At 46.1% G+C, this 13,521-nt stretch overlaps 1 protein-coding gene across 4 annotated transcripts; it reads right to left on the reverse strand.

The window, feature by feature from the left end:
* Positions 1-64: 64 nt before the first annotated feature.
* CEP85 (centrosomal protein 85) lies at positions 65-13,498 on the reverse strand. Of its 4 annotated transcripts, XM_031595112.2 has the most exons (14): positions 13,416-13,498; positions 13,130-13,267; positions 12,191-12,343; positions 8,342-9,066; positions 7,525-7,658; positions 6,501-6,618; positions 5,947-6,132; positions 5,439-5,591; positions 5,025-5,179; positions 4,418-4,538; positions 3,958-4,008; positions 3,765-3,872; positions 2,671-2,899; positions 65-2,404 (listed from the first exon to the last, which is right to left on the reverse strand). In XM_031595112.2, the coding sequence occupies exons 2-14, from the start codon at positions 13,182-13,184 to the stop codon at positions 2,241-2,243; spliced, it is 2,352 nt and encodes a 783-aa protein (XP_031450972.2). In that variant the 5' UTR covers positions 13,185-13,267; positions 13,416-13,498; the 3' UTR covers positions 65-2,240. The 4 variants fall into 4 exon arrangements, with proteins under 4 accessions (XP_031450972.2, XP_031450971.2, XP_089980363.1 ...); XM_031595111.2 differs by having other exon boundaries at positions 13,130-13,452; XM_090124237.1 differs by lacking the exons at positions 12,191-12,343; positions 13,130-13,267; positions 13,416-13,498 and adding an exon at positions 9,538-12,184.
* Between the last annotated feature and the right edge of the window lie 23 nt (positions 13,499-13,521).

The raw sequence follows: 13,521 nt of genomic DNA on the forward strand, positions 1-13,521 counted from the left end.
GGAGTCCGGGGGCCCGAAGCGTCACAACCGCCGCACGGTGTCACACGGGACCGCTGTGCACGAGTGGAGCAGAGCAGCTTTATTTTATACTCAAAACATTCGGTACAAACAAGTGGGTAAGACAAACGCTGATATAAATACACCCGTGCTCGACTCGATGAAGGAAAACAACGCGAGGCGGAACGCCAACCGTCGGAATACGAACTGCACAACGAGCAGAGGTGAGGCACGTAGTCCTGCACCCTGCGCAGGGTGCTTTCAAAGAAAGGGCCGACATTCCCCGCCCAGCTGGGATCTGCGTTAAGCCCAGAGGTCGTTTCGCAGGACAAAAGCACAGGGTAACACGCAAAGCAGTGGCACAGAAGCGGGGGCTCACTGTGGGTGCAGGGCTGGGGCAGCCAACCCAGCCTTAGGGCTGCAATGTTCTGCGTGATCCCGTTCGTGCAGCCGGTTTTGGACAGGCAGGAGGCACACGTGTCCCTGCACCCGAGAGTCACATCTCCCACTGCACCCTGAGCAGAACGTGGCTGCTGCTGAACAGTGCATCCCAACCTGCAGCGGCTGTGCGGCTCTGCCTTCCGCGCCAGAGCTCCCGGCAGCCAGCACTGCAATAAGCTTTGGCCCACAGTGAGCTCAGGACGTGGCACCAGCAGCGAGAGGACAGAGCCTGAGATGTAACACAGCAGATGCTGGAAGCTCTACGTGCTGTGCCGGGGCCAGCTGGTATGGCACACTAACCAACTTGTTGCCAGTGGCCCCTGAGGTGGCCAAACTTCAAGAACAAAACAAATTTGGTCTTAAATCTTAACACAGAAAAGTAACAACAGCATTTCTTTCAAAATTAGGGCTCACGGCCCCAGTGCGAACCAAGAGCAATTGAAGGGGCAGAAGTTTCAGCAGTATGTTCCCTGTTTTACCACTGACTTCATAGTTTGTGAGTCAAGATGGAAACCACAAGTTTCACCCTTGGCATCACAACACTGTCACAAGCCAACGCTCAGGACTCTAAAAGTTGCCACTAAGATTAAGGAAGTTGTGACAAAATGAACTGTATCCCACACCAATTTAGATTCCAACTATTTGGCACATGAGTGGGGAGCAACCAGAGAACCAGAGGCAGAACTAGAACAAAACCTGAGTAGTTGCAGCCTTGCTGGCATCAGGAAGAGCTTTCAGATCCAGCTGTACAATCCTGCTGCCATTTCAGGACCAGAACAGCTTTCTCCTCAACAAGGAGCAGGCAGAGCCATGCAGGTGTCTCCTAACAGGCCTGCAGCACGGTTCCCCTGTGCAGAGGGTCCCTACAGCTCAGGCAGGAGTTATGTACATTCAAAGCCCTGCAGGATTGTTTGCAATGGCTCTAAAGGCTGCTACAGTAAATAGTAATTGCTCACCCTGCCAGCAGATGCATTAGGCACAAAGCAGTGTGTGGACAGGAAGCTTCTGTAGCACATTAAGGCACTTCAGCATCAATCCATTTCCTCTGTAGCCTGGATCATACACACACTCAGGGTGCTTTTTCAGGGGGATAAAGATTTAAGGCTTCTAGGATACAGGATCCAGGGACAGCGTTTTGAATCTTCTGTTAGTGTTGTTTTACTTCCCAACTCCTGTTGGCTACCAAAAGACTCTGGTTGCATTTACCTGAGCAAAGCAGGTCCTGGTTCATGAATGGCTACACAAGCATCCAAGCCAGATCTGCACACGTAGCACCTGACAAGCCTGTAGCACGGTGATGTAATTATTGGTAGCATAATCAGCACACCTGCTTGCCTACAAAATCCACAGATATCCCCTGAATGCTCTGATAGTACTCCACTCTTATAAGTTGCACTGGACCTGCGCAGAAAATTTATCAGAAAGACCAGGGCATACATTTTCTTTTAGTGTTGGTTTTAACTGTCACATTTGCACATTCAGTGTCTGACACGCCTGGGAGGCTATTCAGAATTCATCTCCCAGAATGAGAGAGCGCACCAGCTCCAAAGACAACAAAAAACACATTCCGTAAGATTAAAGCTACTGCAAAGCCTGACACTGAAGCGCTTAATGATTCCAGTTAGCCAGTCAGCAGATAAACACTTCTGGCAACAACCCCCAATTTCTCCTGGATAAGCCACACGTTTGTACCCAAGCATTGGGATGGTAAAGTGCTGAATAGGTTTTCAGTTGTAGGAGTTCTAGTCTCCTGAGAGTTTCAAGTCTTCATTTCCTGTCTTACTTTGGGGAGAGAGCTCTCCTCACTGAGTGATGCAGTTGTCTCCCATGTCCTGGGCATATCTGTCAGATATTGCCGTTCTTAAGTCCTCCACTTCTTTGTGAAGCTGTTTTACCTCCACCAGTTTTTTTGCAAGCAAATCAGGGCTCAGCAAATCATCCTTCTCCTTAACTGAGTACTGCACAGCTGTGGAATCAGAGAAAAGAGTTACCTCAGGTATGAACTTCTGACCAACAGTCCCATGCATTTGCAAGTGAGACAGAAAAATCAATGCACATTTGCAATAGACATATTACTAACATGTAGCTGTTACTGTGTCCACTCTTAAAGCTTGCTAACTGCAGTAAGAAGGTTCAGGAAGGTAAGAATCTTCTAAACTATATGTGAGGTATTTAATTCTACTGCAGCACGTGAAACAAAGGGTTTGCTATGCCATCACTCTGCATACTTACAGCGAATGCCCAGAAGCAGGGAGAGATTAGGATCCTTGCCCTGAGCCCTCTGAGTGACAATGCTGTAGACAGACTGCAAATCCTGCAGGCAGCTGGCCAGCTCACAGTGCAACTCCTGAGCAAGGCGGGCAGTCTCAGCAGGCAGGGGCTGAGCTGTCAGCTCTGCCTGACGGAGCCGTTCCTGAAGGGTCAGGTTCTTCTCAATGAGATCCTGGTTCTGCACTGAAAGCTGAACAAGAGGCAGCAGATGAGCGGTCACTTGGTACAGAACAAGAACACTTCAAAGCAGCTTAACACAATTGCTCAATGATGATGGGAGCACCAACGACAGGAGGAGCAGGTCTATATATAAAGCCCTCCATACTCTCTACAAGTGAGTGAGAAAGTGAGCAAGTGTCAGCCCTGCAGGGTATGAGCAGCTTGCTTTCCTGGCTGACAGGAAGCACTCAGTGATGCTGTGCTATCCCTGACAAGGTGTGACAAACAGAAAAGTTTTCAGGAAATATACACCAGCATCTCATCCCCACGCTAGCCATCTCTTCCCTCAAGGACTGTCACTGTGTTTAGGTTCCTTAGGCTTGAGACTGAGGCACCTTAGAATCATCCATACCACAAACGGATGAAAAACTGAGTGAGAGAAGAATGAATCTGTGGTAGGACTGGGATTTGGCTCCCCTTCCCTTTATACCACTCTTCCACTTGAGCCTTTACAATAATTTCCAAAATCCTTTTTTTTCCAAGGACCTAAATACACAATTAGAACTGTTTTTGTTTCTGGGGTAGTTTCTCAGTCCTGCCCTTCAGCCAGGATTGCAGTTGAGTTTGGACTCATGTTCACTGCCTTGCTGCCCCCAACTGGCCAGCTTGGTGTTGTCCAACACAATCCACAGCCTCATTTGAAGTTCCTGAACCAGAAACTGCCTCTCCCCTCCTGTTTTCGAACAGATCTCCTTTCAGAGCACTGAGAGGGCAAGTAACGGGCAGCAAACAGGACAGATTCTGCTGCTGACTGCAAATTAGAAGCCCTGCTGAAAACCACAACCCACCGTTCATTCATTCAACTGTTATGCTCAGGTACTCTATGCTGCTCTGACCTCTTTCACTGCAGTCCGGAGCTGCTGCAGCGCATTTTCTCTTCTCATTGCCTCCTCTTTCAGAGCTTGGCTTGTTCCTTCTTCCTGGGCCACCTGTTCTTCTAGGTTCTGCAGAAGACCATGAGAAAATGGTAAGTCTAGCTTGCTTTATACAAAATTGAATTTCTAGGCACCTCCACAGCCACCTTCTCACCTTCACTTGCAAAGACATCTGCTCCATCTTCTTCTGCTGTTTTTCCACAATCTGGAATCAAAAGCACAGGTGTAACTATGAGCCACAGGGAATTTCAGCAATACTACCAGGACTCCTCCTTCACTAGGACAGCACTCCTTCTCTTCCTTGTTCCTGTCCACTTACTACTTTAATTACTGCCTACATTAGTAGGAGATGAAGATGCCCTGATAAAAGGCACATTAGAAATATCAGCTACGAACAGACCAGCAAAGTTACATTCTTGTGGTTTTCTTCTCTCCTCTACATTCTGGAGCTTTTCTCCAGCAGTACTCTAGGAGTGCATGGTTATCACACCAAGAACAGTTCTTAAAACCTTTTGGTTTAGAATTACAGGAACTGCTGTTTCAGTGCAGTTGTAACTACCTATACATGCAAAAGTCCTTGATTTCATTATGGTTCCCAGTTGGGAGAGTGTTACCTTCCTGAGGCAGTCACATTCTTTCTTCACAGAGTCATTTTCTATTTTCTGTTTCTCCCCATCCTGTACAGGAGGCCCTCTCTCTGCATTCTTTACACACTGCTGCACCTTGTCCTGCAAGCTGAAAATAGCACAACACCATGGGAAAACCAGGTTTATTTGGGGCGTTTCCCTCTAGACAACGTGAGAAGGCAATTGATTTCCATAGCAGATGTCAGTGCTCTCAGTTTGCATCTCAACTTGCAAACTCCAAAGGCTGTGAGAGAAGGAATCCCATTCCCTGGGCACAGCCCTGAGAATACTGGTGGAAGGCCACAAGGATCTATTTTGCAAGGAATTATGGTTAAGGCAAATAATCAGAAGAAACAAAAAACTAAGGGGGACAAGAGAAGCTGTTTTTCTTCCTGCTACTTTGATATTTTTCCACCCTCTACTCTTGGCATACAGAATTTGACCAGTGCTTTGGTGAGTGGTCGCATAGTCTTCACAAGTTCATGGCAACCCAGTTCAGAGGTGGGACAACAGATGTGCTAAATCATCACTGTTCTCATGCAATTATTACTTCAGTCCTAAGGTGAAGATTAGATCTAATCCTTTGTATTTTTACCTGCGCACAGTAGAAAGAAGTTCCAGTTCTTTATGTTTCTGGGTTTCTAGCTGCATCTCTTGCTCTCTGAATGCAGCTCGTACATCTCCAAGCTCTGTTTCCAGTGCCAGCACTGTTTCTTGCAGAGCAGTACTCTTCAGTTCAGATTCCTTTAGCTGTAACAAAGACAGTCACAACACTAGAGATCTCCCAGGAATTTCAATCACACGCACAACATGTTCCAACTAACTACCTTTGCAATGCAGATTTTTATTACCTATGTGTCCCCTTTCAGCTATAGCTCAGAACAGCCCTTTCCAAAAAAGGGAGGGCTGTAACTTTACTTGGGCAGCTGCACAAGGTTTTATTTGCAGCTGCAGAAAAGCCACCTGAGCAACTGTTTGAATCGCTATCATCATTACTCAGAAATTTTACCTTCTGACTCTGCTTCTGGTGGTCCTCAAGAGTTGGAAGATCAGCCAGGTATCGTTCCAGGGTCTCGATTCTCTGCTGCCTCTCTCTGTTTTGTTCAGATTCCTTCTGGCATTTCTTTTTAAGATTATTAATGTGTTTGTCTCTTCCCTTTATCTGCAGGGATAGTTATATAAGAGATTAGTTTATATTATTTCTTGTCCATTCTTCTGTCATCTGTATACCCACTCATTAATCTGTTTGTTCAACACTCAACATGAAAATGCCACCTCAGCTCGGCAGTATTTCTGCTCATTTAGCTAAAGACAGGCTTCTTCTTTGCTTAAAAGTACTCAAATACTTGTAACTGCAGGAGGAAGGATTTTTCCTTATAAAGCCAAAGTACTCTTTAAGGAGATCAGAATATACATATAACGCATAGCTGTGAAAAACTTTCATTCACCTCTCTACACTGACTTTTGACTTTTCAAAGATAAGACATCTTCCCATCTCTAGATCATTGGGATCATACCCTTTCTTCCTGCTTCTTTAAATCCTCTGCATATTTCTGCATATTTTCCTTCAGCGTCTCCTGGATCAGCTTTGCATCCACCTCTGCAGCAGCCAGTTTTCTTTCCAGTTCAACCTTCTCCTTACTGAGAGATTCAGTCTTCTCTGTGAATTGTGCTCGGAGAAACGTGTTCTCCCGTTGCAGCTCCTACAAACACAGACAGCCTGTGAGTTCTGTCCACCAGAGCTAACAGTTATTTACTGGCAGTAAGCAAATGAGTTGTCTCAGAGTTGTGTTCTTTTAATTCCCAACCATTGTTCAGCCCATCTTATACACTGCAGTCTCTGACACTGCACTCGTCAGAGCTGGCAGGCACTTGAATCAAAAGCACAGCTTCTGAGCAAACCCTGCACTTCAGGGCTCTCAAGAGTCAGAAGCTCTCAGAGATGACATAATAAGGACCACACACATGGGATCATTTTACTCTGCACAGCCCCCCTCCTTGGGAAACAACTAATGAGGAGTGGTAGGGCCAGTGGTTTCAATACATATTTCCCACTGGCAGCCTGCAGCACCTGCATTCTCAGCATGTAGACATCTCCATAGGGTGCTGGACAGCCAAGCAGGGCGCTGTGAACCTGCAGTTCACTTTCCCGGACCTTCTGCTCTAACTGGGATATGTGTTGCCTTTGCCTGTAAACAAACAAAAACAAAAACAGGTAAAGCACTGTTCTCCAATATATCCCTTTTTTTAAATGGCAGTGGAGAGCAATACCACAAACAGTGCCACAGCAACTCTAACTAATGCTTGATACAGCAACAAGCACAGTGGAAAGACAACTCTACAACTCAGAACTGGCCTGCACAGAGGTAACGTGAAAGCTGCTCATTTTGACCTTTCCACAATTTGCATAAACTTTTCTTCTCTCTCCTCCCCTCAGAATTTCCCTGCCCCACCCCCACAGCAATGGTTATACAAAGGTTGTGTGTATAAACACACAAGCCTTGCATGTTCTGGAGAATCCAGCTCGACTGCAGAGTTTGAGAGTAAAATAGACATCAGAGGACTCAAGATGAGCAAGCAGAAAGGATATTTACAGCTCAAATGCTGAAGGCGGCTTTCTTTACAACTTCTTCAAAAAGCTTACAGAGCACTAGCATTATCTATTAGAAGTGCTCTTTGTTGGTCTAAACTCACAAAAACAACCAATAAATTTAACAGGAAGACCCCCCAAAGCTTCCAGAAAGTCCTCAAGCACAGAGGGGGTAGTTCTGACATTTTAGATAACTGTGATGTAAACAAAAATATTTTTCCATTACAAAACACAGAAAACTGTAATTGAAGTTGGTTTATTTGAACTCTTTAGGATCATTCTTTCATTTTCACGATGAAGGGGAGGAGAGCATGTTGGAAAAAGCCAACAAAACAAAATGGCTGTTTTCAAAGGTCAGTATGTTCTTCCTTACAGGAACATAAAGAAAGTCCATTCTGGTAAAATGGACTCAGATATGAGCTCTCCTTTGTATTTTCAAAACTGTCCCTTCTCAAAAGGAAATACACTGAAGCCCTTAAAACCAGTGTCAGTACAAAGCCCTTACCTGTCAATGAGGAGCTCTTTCTCCTTGAGTAGGTTTTCATGGGAGTTCAGGATATTGATCCACTGGGCTGGATCGGGTGTAGGTAGTGAAGGAGAATACATAGAGGGATGGTGACAGGCACCTCCATTTTGTAACTGAAAGAGGAGACAAAATAAGGAGGGAGAGGTTTATGCTCCACAGAGATAATTGCAACATTGCTAGAGCTATTTTACACACAGTGTGCTCATCTGCATGCCAGGACACAGCTATTTCAGTCCCTGTTGATGTCCAAGAACAAGCAACTTCACCCAAGAGCAACTGGAGATTAACAAATAATTTTAGATCACAGTGAGTGCTTGCTCACTGGAAACAATCTGTCTCCATCAGGGTAGAGCTAGCAAAAGGCAATAAGCAGTTCCCCTCCTAAAAATGAATTGCAGTTTAACACATCTTCTGAGAAGATCTGTTTTCTAACAGATACAGAATAGAATTGTTGTCTAAACTGCTTAAGTGTCTCATTTAGCCTCTCTCAGGATACTGCTAAGAACTGATACTGCTAAGAACTGACAACTGACATGTTTTGGCCAATTGGACATTTCACCTCTGCATCTGAACTGAACTATTGTGCAGTATTTTAACACAATGCAATGCTGCTCAGAGTAAGCAGCAAATGATACCTGTGACACCACATTGTAAAAACAAGTCATTAAGAAAATTACTTTTTGTGTAAGATAGGGAAAAGCAGAAGATATTCCTTCCCTCACTTCACAAGTCCAAAACAATAATTCGTGAATAAAAAGAAAGGATGGGTTTTAAACTCACACACATAATGCCTTACCTGCATCTGCTCTATTTGCAGTCGCACATTGTCCAGCTGTTGTTTCCAAGCACTGAGCTCACAGACTCTCTCGTGCGGATGCAGCGTGCAGGTCTCTTGCATCCATGCTAGAGATGGGGGTGTTACAGGTTTTGGAAGGAAATTGTTGGTCTGGAGTGCTGCTGGCATCAGCCTGCTGCCACTTGGCCACGTTCCATCCTGGGATTCACAGGCTCCATTAGCCCCTGCAGATTGCTTGATCTCCGGCAGCACCTTATAATGGTCTCCTCCTGCCTCAGCCACCCCAGAGTTTGGATTGAATTTCTGGAACCTTTGGAGAGGGTCAGCACACAAACTATCCAGAAAGAGAGACTGGTTAAGGGTGCGTTCAATGGCAGGGGTGTCAAACTTCCAAGTATCTTCTGTTCTCACGTGATCAGAAACAGGACGCCAGGATTGCTCAAATCCATTTTCCCCTGAAGTCCCATAGAGACGTAACAGATCCCTGTGTGGCAGCTGAGATGACTTCCCAGCATTAAAGTCTCCGTTTCTCAGGAGTCCTGCGTGTTCTGAAGCAGATCCTGGCACAGCGGTTTTGGAAGTACTCTGCAAACAGCTCTGCTCTCCTGCCGAGCACAGCTTGGAGGGTGAGGCACCCAATGTGGATGGCATAACATGGGCTGTTGGGATGGTCACTTGGGTTTTAATGGGCTGGAATGAGGAACCGTTACTGGAACTGCAGAAGTCTGGGGAAAAAATAAGCCGTACTTTAATTACAATCTTGGAAATATTCTGACATGAACAGCCATTCCTCTGCTGAACGTTTTTCCTCAAGAATCTAAAAAAGCAATTATTTGCCCCCACCCCAAACAGCAGCACGATGAAGGCATACCAGTGCTCCCCCTCACTACAAGTTTACCACAGTAAACTACAGGGAGAATCCAAGTTTAGTTCAGTACACATTTTTAACTGACTCTAGCTAGCTAGTATACTAGCTATTCCAGTATAAGCTTAAATAAACAACGTTATCTTCCAATAATTTTTGAAATCAAACCCTTTAAATCAAATAAAAAGGCTGAAACTTACTCAGCTGAACACTGAGACCTTGATCCTGCTCTGCCCATCCCACAGCTAGTGACTTTGAACCATACCCAAACCTAACCGGAGCCTTCACTAAGCCCATCACGAGCTTCACACACAGCAGAGCACTACATCACCAAGCAGTGGATCTTCGAACTCCTCCAGGTCACAGCAGCAAAGGAACTTTTTCCAGAGGCTACAGTAATGGCTGTCGCCTTACTGCTACAGGAAATGATACAGCACAAGCACCCCAACGTGAGCCTGTCCTGTCAGATGGGCACCAAACCTGGCTACATGGAAATACAGGGTTATTCTTAGCAACTCTCAGATTTCAATGCAGCAACAGCATGAGCTGAGAAGGGCAAACACCAAAATGCCTGTTCCCACTCCTCCTCCCAACACATCGCATATCACATTAATGCCAGGTTGCTTACAGATACACAAACTTGTTTTCTTGTTTCTTAGCCAAACTTGTTTGGCTAAAGGCCCATCTCCATAGGATGTTCCTTTAATCCAAGGTCAGAACGGCAAGGTCACATTCTCACATGCTTGTAACCTCAAAGCATTGCAACAAGCAGTTATAAAAGGTAACACTTTGAATATGACTGAAACCAGGTTCTGAAAAGACCATCATAAAAACACTGGAAAACTATCACATGAAAGGACAAGATCGTGTTTGAGGGAAGAAATCTCTTCAGACATTCCTTGGCTGTCAAGGAATCCCGGAAAACAGTGTGCTACCAAGCAGTCACAAGAACACTTTGGCAAACAGAAAAGGGACAGTGCAATTTCCTTTTACAGTTTCTGAATTTATACCCCAGCATCATTGTCAGGAACTTGAGCCCTCTGACCAGCATGCCACGCATGGATGCTGAAATCAGTTCCTTGAATGCACTGAAGATCATCACAACAACATTTCTACGTAATTGATGAGCTGATTTGAAAGTCAGCATGGCACAGCCAGTTGTCAGTGTGGCAATTCAGCCTCAGCTCTCAGAAAGACTACGGCACTACAAACATTCAGAAGGGCAATTTCCTAAAGAAACATCATTGTTATCTCTCCTGCCCTCAGCAAACAATTGGATGTTTTATTATCCTGAGAGAGGCTAAATGAGACACTTAAACATATGCTCTAGTAATATCTCCAGCAATCATAGAATCACCAGGTTGGAAAAGACTTTCAAAATCATCCAGTCCAACCATCCACTTATCACCAATACTTCCCAACTAAACCATGTCCCTTAGTAGCACATCTAAATGTTTCTGGAACACCTCCAGGGATGTTGACTCCTGCTCTCTGGGCAGTCCTTTCCAGCAGCTGACCACTCTTTCAGAAAAGTATTTCCTAATGTCCAACTTGAACCTCCTCTGTACAACTTGAGGCCATTCCCTCTAGTTCTATTGCTAATTATGTGGGAGAAGTTGATCCCCATCTCACCACAACATCCCTTCAGGCAGTTGTAGAGAGCAATGAGGTCTCTGCTGAGCCTCCTCCAGACTGAACAATCCCAGTTTCCTCAACTGCTCCTCAATGTCTTTCTTGTAATGAGGGGCCCAATGCTGAACAAATACTCGAGGTGCAGCCTCAGCAGTGCTGAGTACAGAGGGATGATTGCTTCCCTGCTCCTGCTGGCTGCATTATTGCTGATACAAGCCAGGATGCCATTGGCCTTCTTGACCACCTGGGCACACTGCTGGCTCATGTTCAGCCAAGTGTAAATGAAGATCCCCAGGTCCATTTCTGCCACAAAGTATTCCAGCCACTCTGCCCCAAGCCTGTAGCATTGCCTGGAGTTGTTGTGGCCGAAGTGCAGGACCTGGAACTCTGCTGAACTTCATCCCAGCAGCCTCAGCCCAGTGATAAGCCTGCCAGATCCCCCTGTAGGGTCTTCCTATCCTCAGACAGATCAACACTTCCTACCAACTTCGGTGCCATCCCAAATATTTCTACAGCCATTTAAAAAAGCCTTAATTTCAACTCACACATTAGGATCTATAGCTCGCTCAAAAGGGACAGACATACAAGGCTGGTGAGATGTACAAATGCATGAAATGTAATGTTTTAAAGAACAACACAAACTTCCTCTCTGCTGGAACAGGCATCAGTGAATCAACAATGATTTGTGTCACTTTTGTGAATGAAAACACAAGTAGAAAAGGTCTATGGGACAAGAAATTTCACCTTCAGGGCTTCAGCTGAGTGCAAGCCACTGTCGTTGTCCAGTGAGAAGCACACAGCTTTCACACTGATAAGACTTATACACAAAGGTACACTGATTTTAAATCTCTAGAATCATAGAATGGCCTGGGTTGAAAAGAACCACAATGATCATCTCGTTTCAGCCCCCCTGCTATGTGTGCAGGGTCACCAACCACCAGACCAGACTGTCCAGAGCCGCATCCAGCCTGGCCTTGAATGCCTCCAGGGATGGGGCATCCACAACCTCCCTGGGCAACAAAGCACACAAGACTTGCTGGTAGATCACTTGTATATATAGACATCAAACATCAAATCACCAAGATAGTTCTTTCAATCTGCTAAAACGCTTATTAGTCAAAAGTCAACAATTTATTAGAGAAACAGCAATTTCCCTAATTACTAGTTTATGTTTTAGGCAGTATATCTGTGTAATGAGGCACTGCTTTTGAAATAGTTACTAGATTTCATTATAGATTCTCCTTTCCCCAACATGCACATTCTAGGGTTCAATTATATTGGGCTATTTAATGCTTGTGGGTCTTTTAAGAACACCTTAGACAGTTATTGTGTGATCCCATGCTGACAATCACCTTCTGTGCTGTCGGAGCAGGAGGTCCCTATGCCCACGTCACCGCTGTCGGCCACACTGGAGCAGCGACTGGTGCGGCTCTGGAACTTCACAGACAGCATTGGTGTTTTCCAGTCAGTCTCTGAGAAATGACTCTTCTGAGCAGCACTGGGATCTGGAGAGAGAAAGCCAGTGATGTTTGTATTTAGGCAGCAGACTGAAAAGCCTTTTATATATCTCACTAGTGACAGGACAAGGGGAAATGGCCTCAAGTTGCACCAGAGTAAGTTTAGGTTGGATATCAGGAAACTCTTCTTTACAGAAAGCGTTGTTAGGCACTGGAATAGGCTGCCCAGGGAGGTGGTTGAGTCAGCATCCCTGGACGTGTTTAAAAACCGTTTGGATGTGGTGCTCAGGGACATGATTTAGTGGAGGGCTGGAGTTAGGGCAGTAGGTTGTGGTTGGACTTGATGATCTTTAACGTCTTTTCCAACCTGAGCAATTCTATGACTCTGATTCTATATGTATCTTATTGAGCCATACCTACTTGTCCTTTGTAGCAGAAAACAAACTGGTGCTTGCTCAACTTCTCACATTGCTTCTAAAGAAATTCCTTTTGTAATTACAAGGAATTGAAATACATTTACGTGATTTAAAATCAATCCTTTATAGAAGTCAGAATGCAGAAGCAACAAACACTTCCAGCAATACAGCTGGCGGTGCTGCAATACTTATTAAAAAGGAGCAGCAGCAATGCCACAGCAATATGTTTTTATATATTAACCGTTAAGAAGCGATTATCCAAGAGGTGGGCCCGCCATCAAGCCATGGCTGAGCCACAGATCCGCGCCATAGGAAGCAGCGCGGTGTTTCAGTAAGGCTCGGCGCCAGAACTCCTCTCAGGGTCGCGTTTCCCCCAGAGAAACGAAACGGGATCCCGCCGCAGCGGGGCAGCCCTTACCCGACGGATCGCCGCGCTGCAGCCTCAGGTCCGGCTGTCTGTGGAGAGCAGCCATCTTACCGCCGCACGGCTGCGGGGCGACGGCAGAGACGGCGCTTCAATCAGCGCGAAGCAAACCGCGGTCCCACCGGCCGGGCCCTGAGGCGAGGAGGAGGGACAACAGCCCAGGATGGAGGAAGAGAAGGCGGAGGGAACCGTAAGGAAGGGAGCAGTAAGGCAAGGAGCCGAGCGCACCGCGCGGAGCGATGCAGAGCACAGCGCTGCGCCAACCGCCCGCCCCGCTCACCTGCCCGCCGCGCCGACCGCGCGCCCCGACCGTTACGGCCCCTGGCGGGGGGCGGAGCCAGCACGGGCGCACCTCCCCGCCGCTCTCTCGCAGCCTATCGGAAGAG

This window comes from Phasianus colchicus, chromosome 24 (genome assembly GCF_987193195.1).
Source record: "Phasianus colchicus chromosome 24, bPhaCol1.hap1.1, whole genome shotgun sequence".
Taxonomy (NCBI): Eukaryota; Metazoa; Chordata; class Aves; order Galliformes; family Phasianidae; genus Phasianus; species Phasianus colchicus.

Coding starts and splice junctions, on each gene's coding strand:
- CEP85 (XM_031595112.2), bottom strand. CDS start 13,184: ATGGCTGCTCTCCACAGACAGCCGGACCTGAGGCTGCAGCGCGGCGAT. Junction 6,619..7,524: donor AAAGAGCTCCTCATTGACAG/GTAAGGGCTTTG, acceptor GTTTGTTTACAG/GCAAAGGCAACACATATCCC. Junction 2,900..3,764: donor TCCGGACTGCAGTGAAAGAG/GTCAGAGCAGCA, acceptor CCTCTTGTTCAG/CTTTCAGTGCAGAACCAGGA.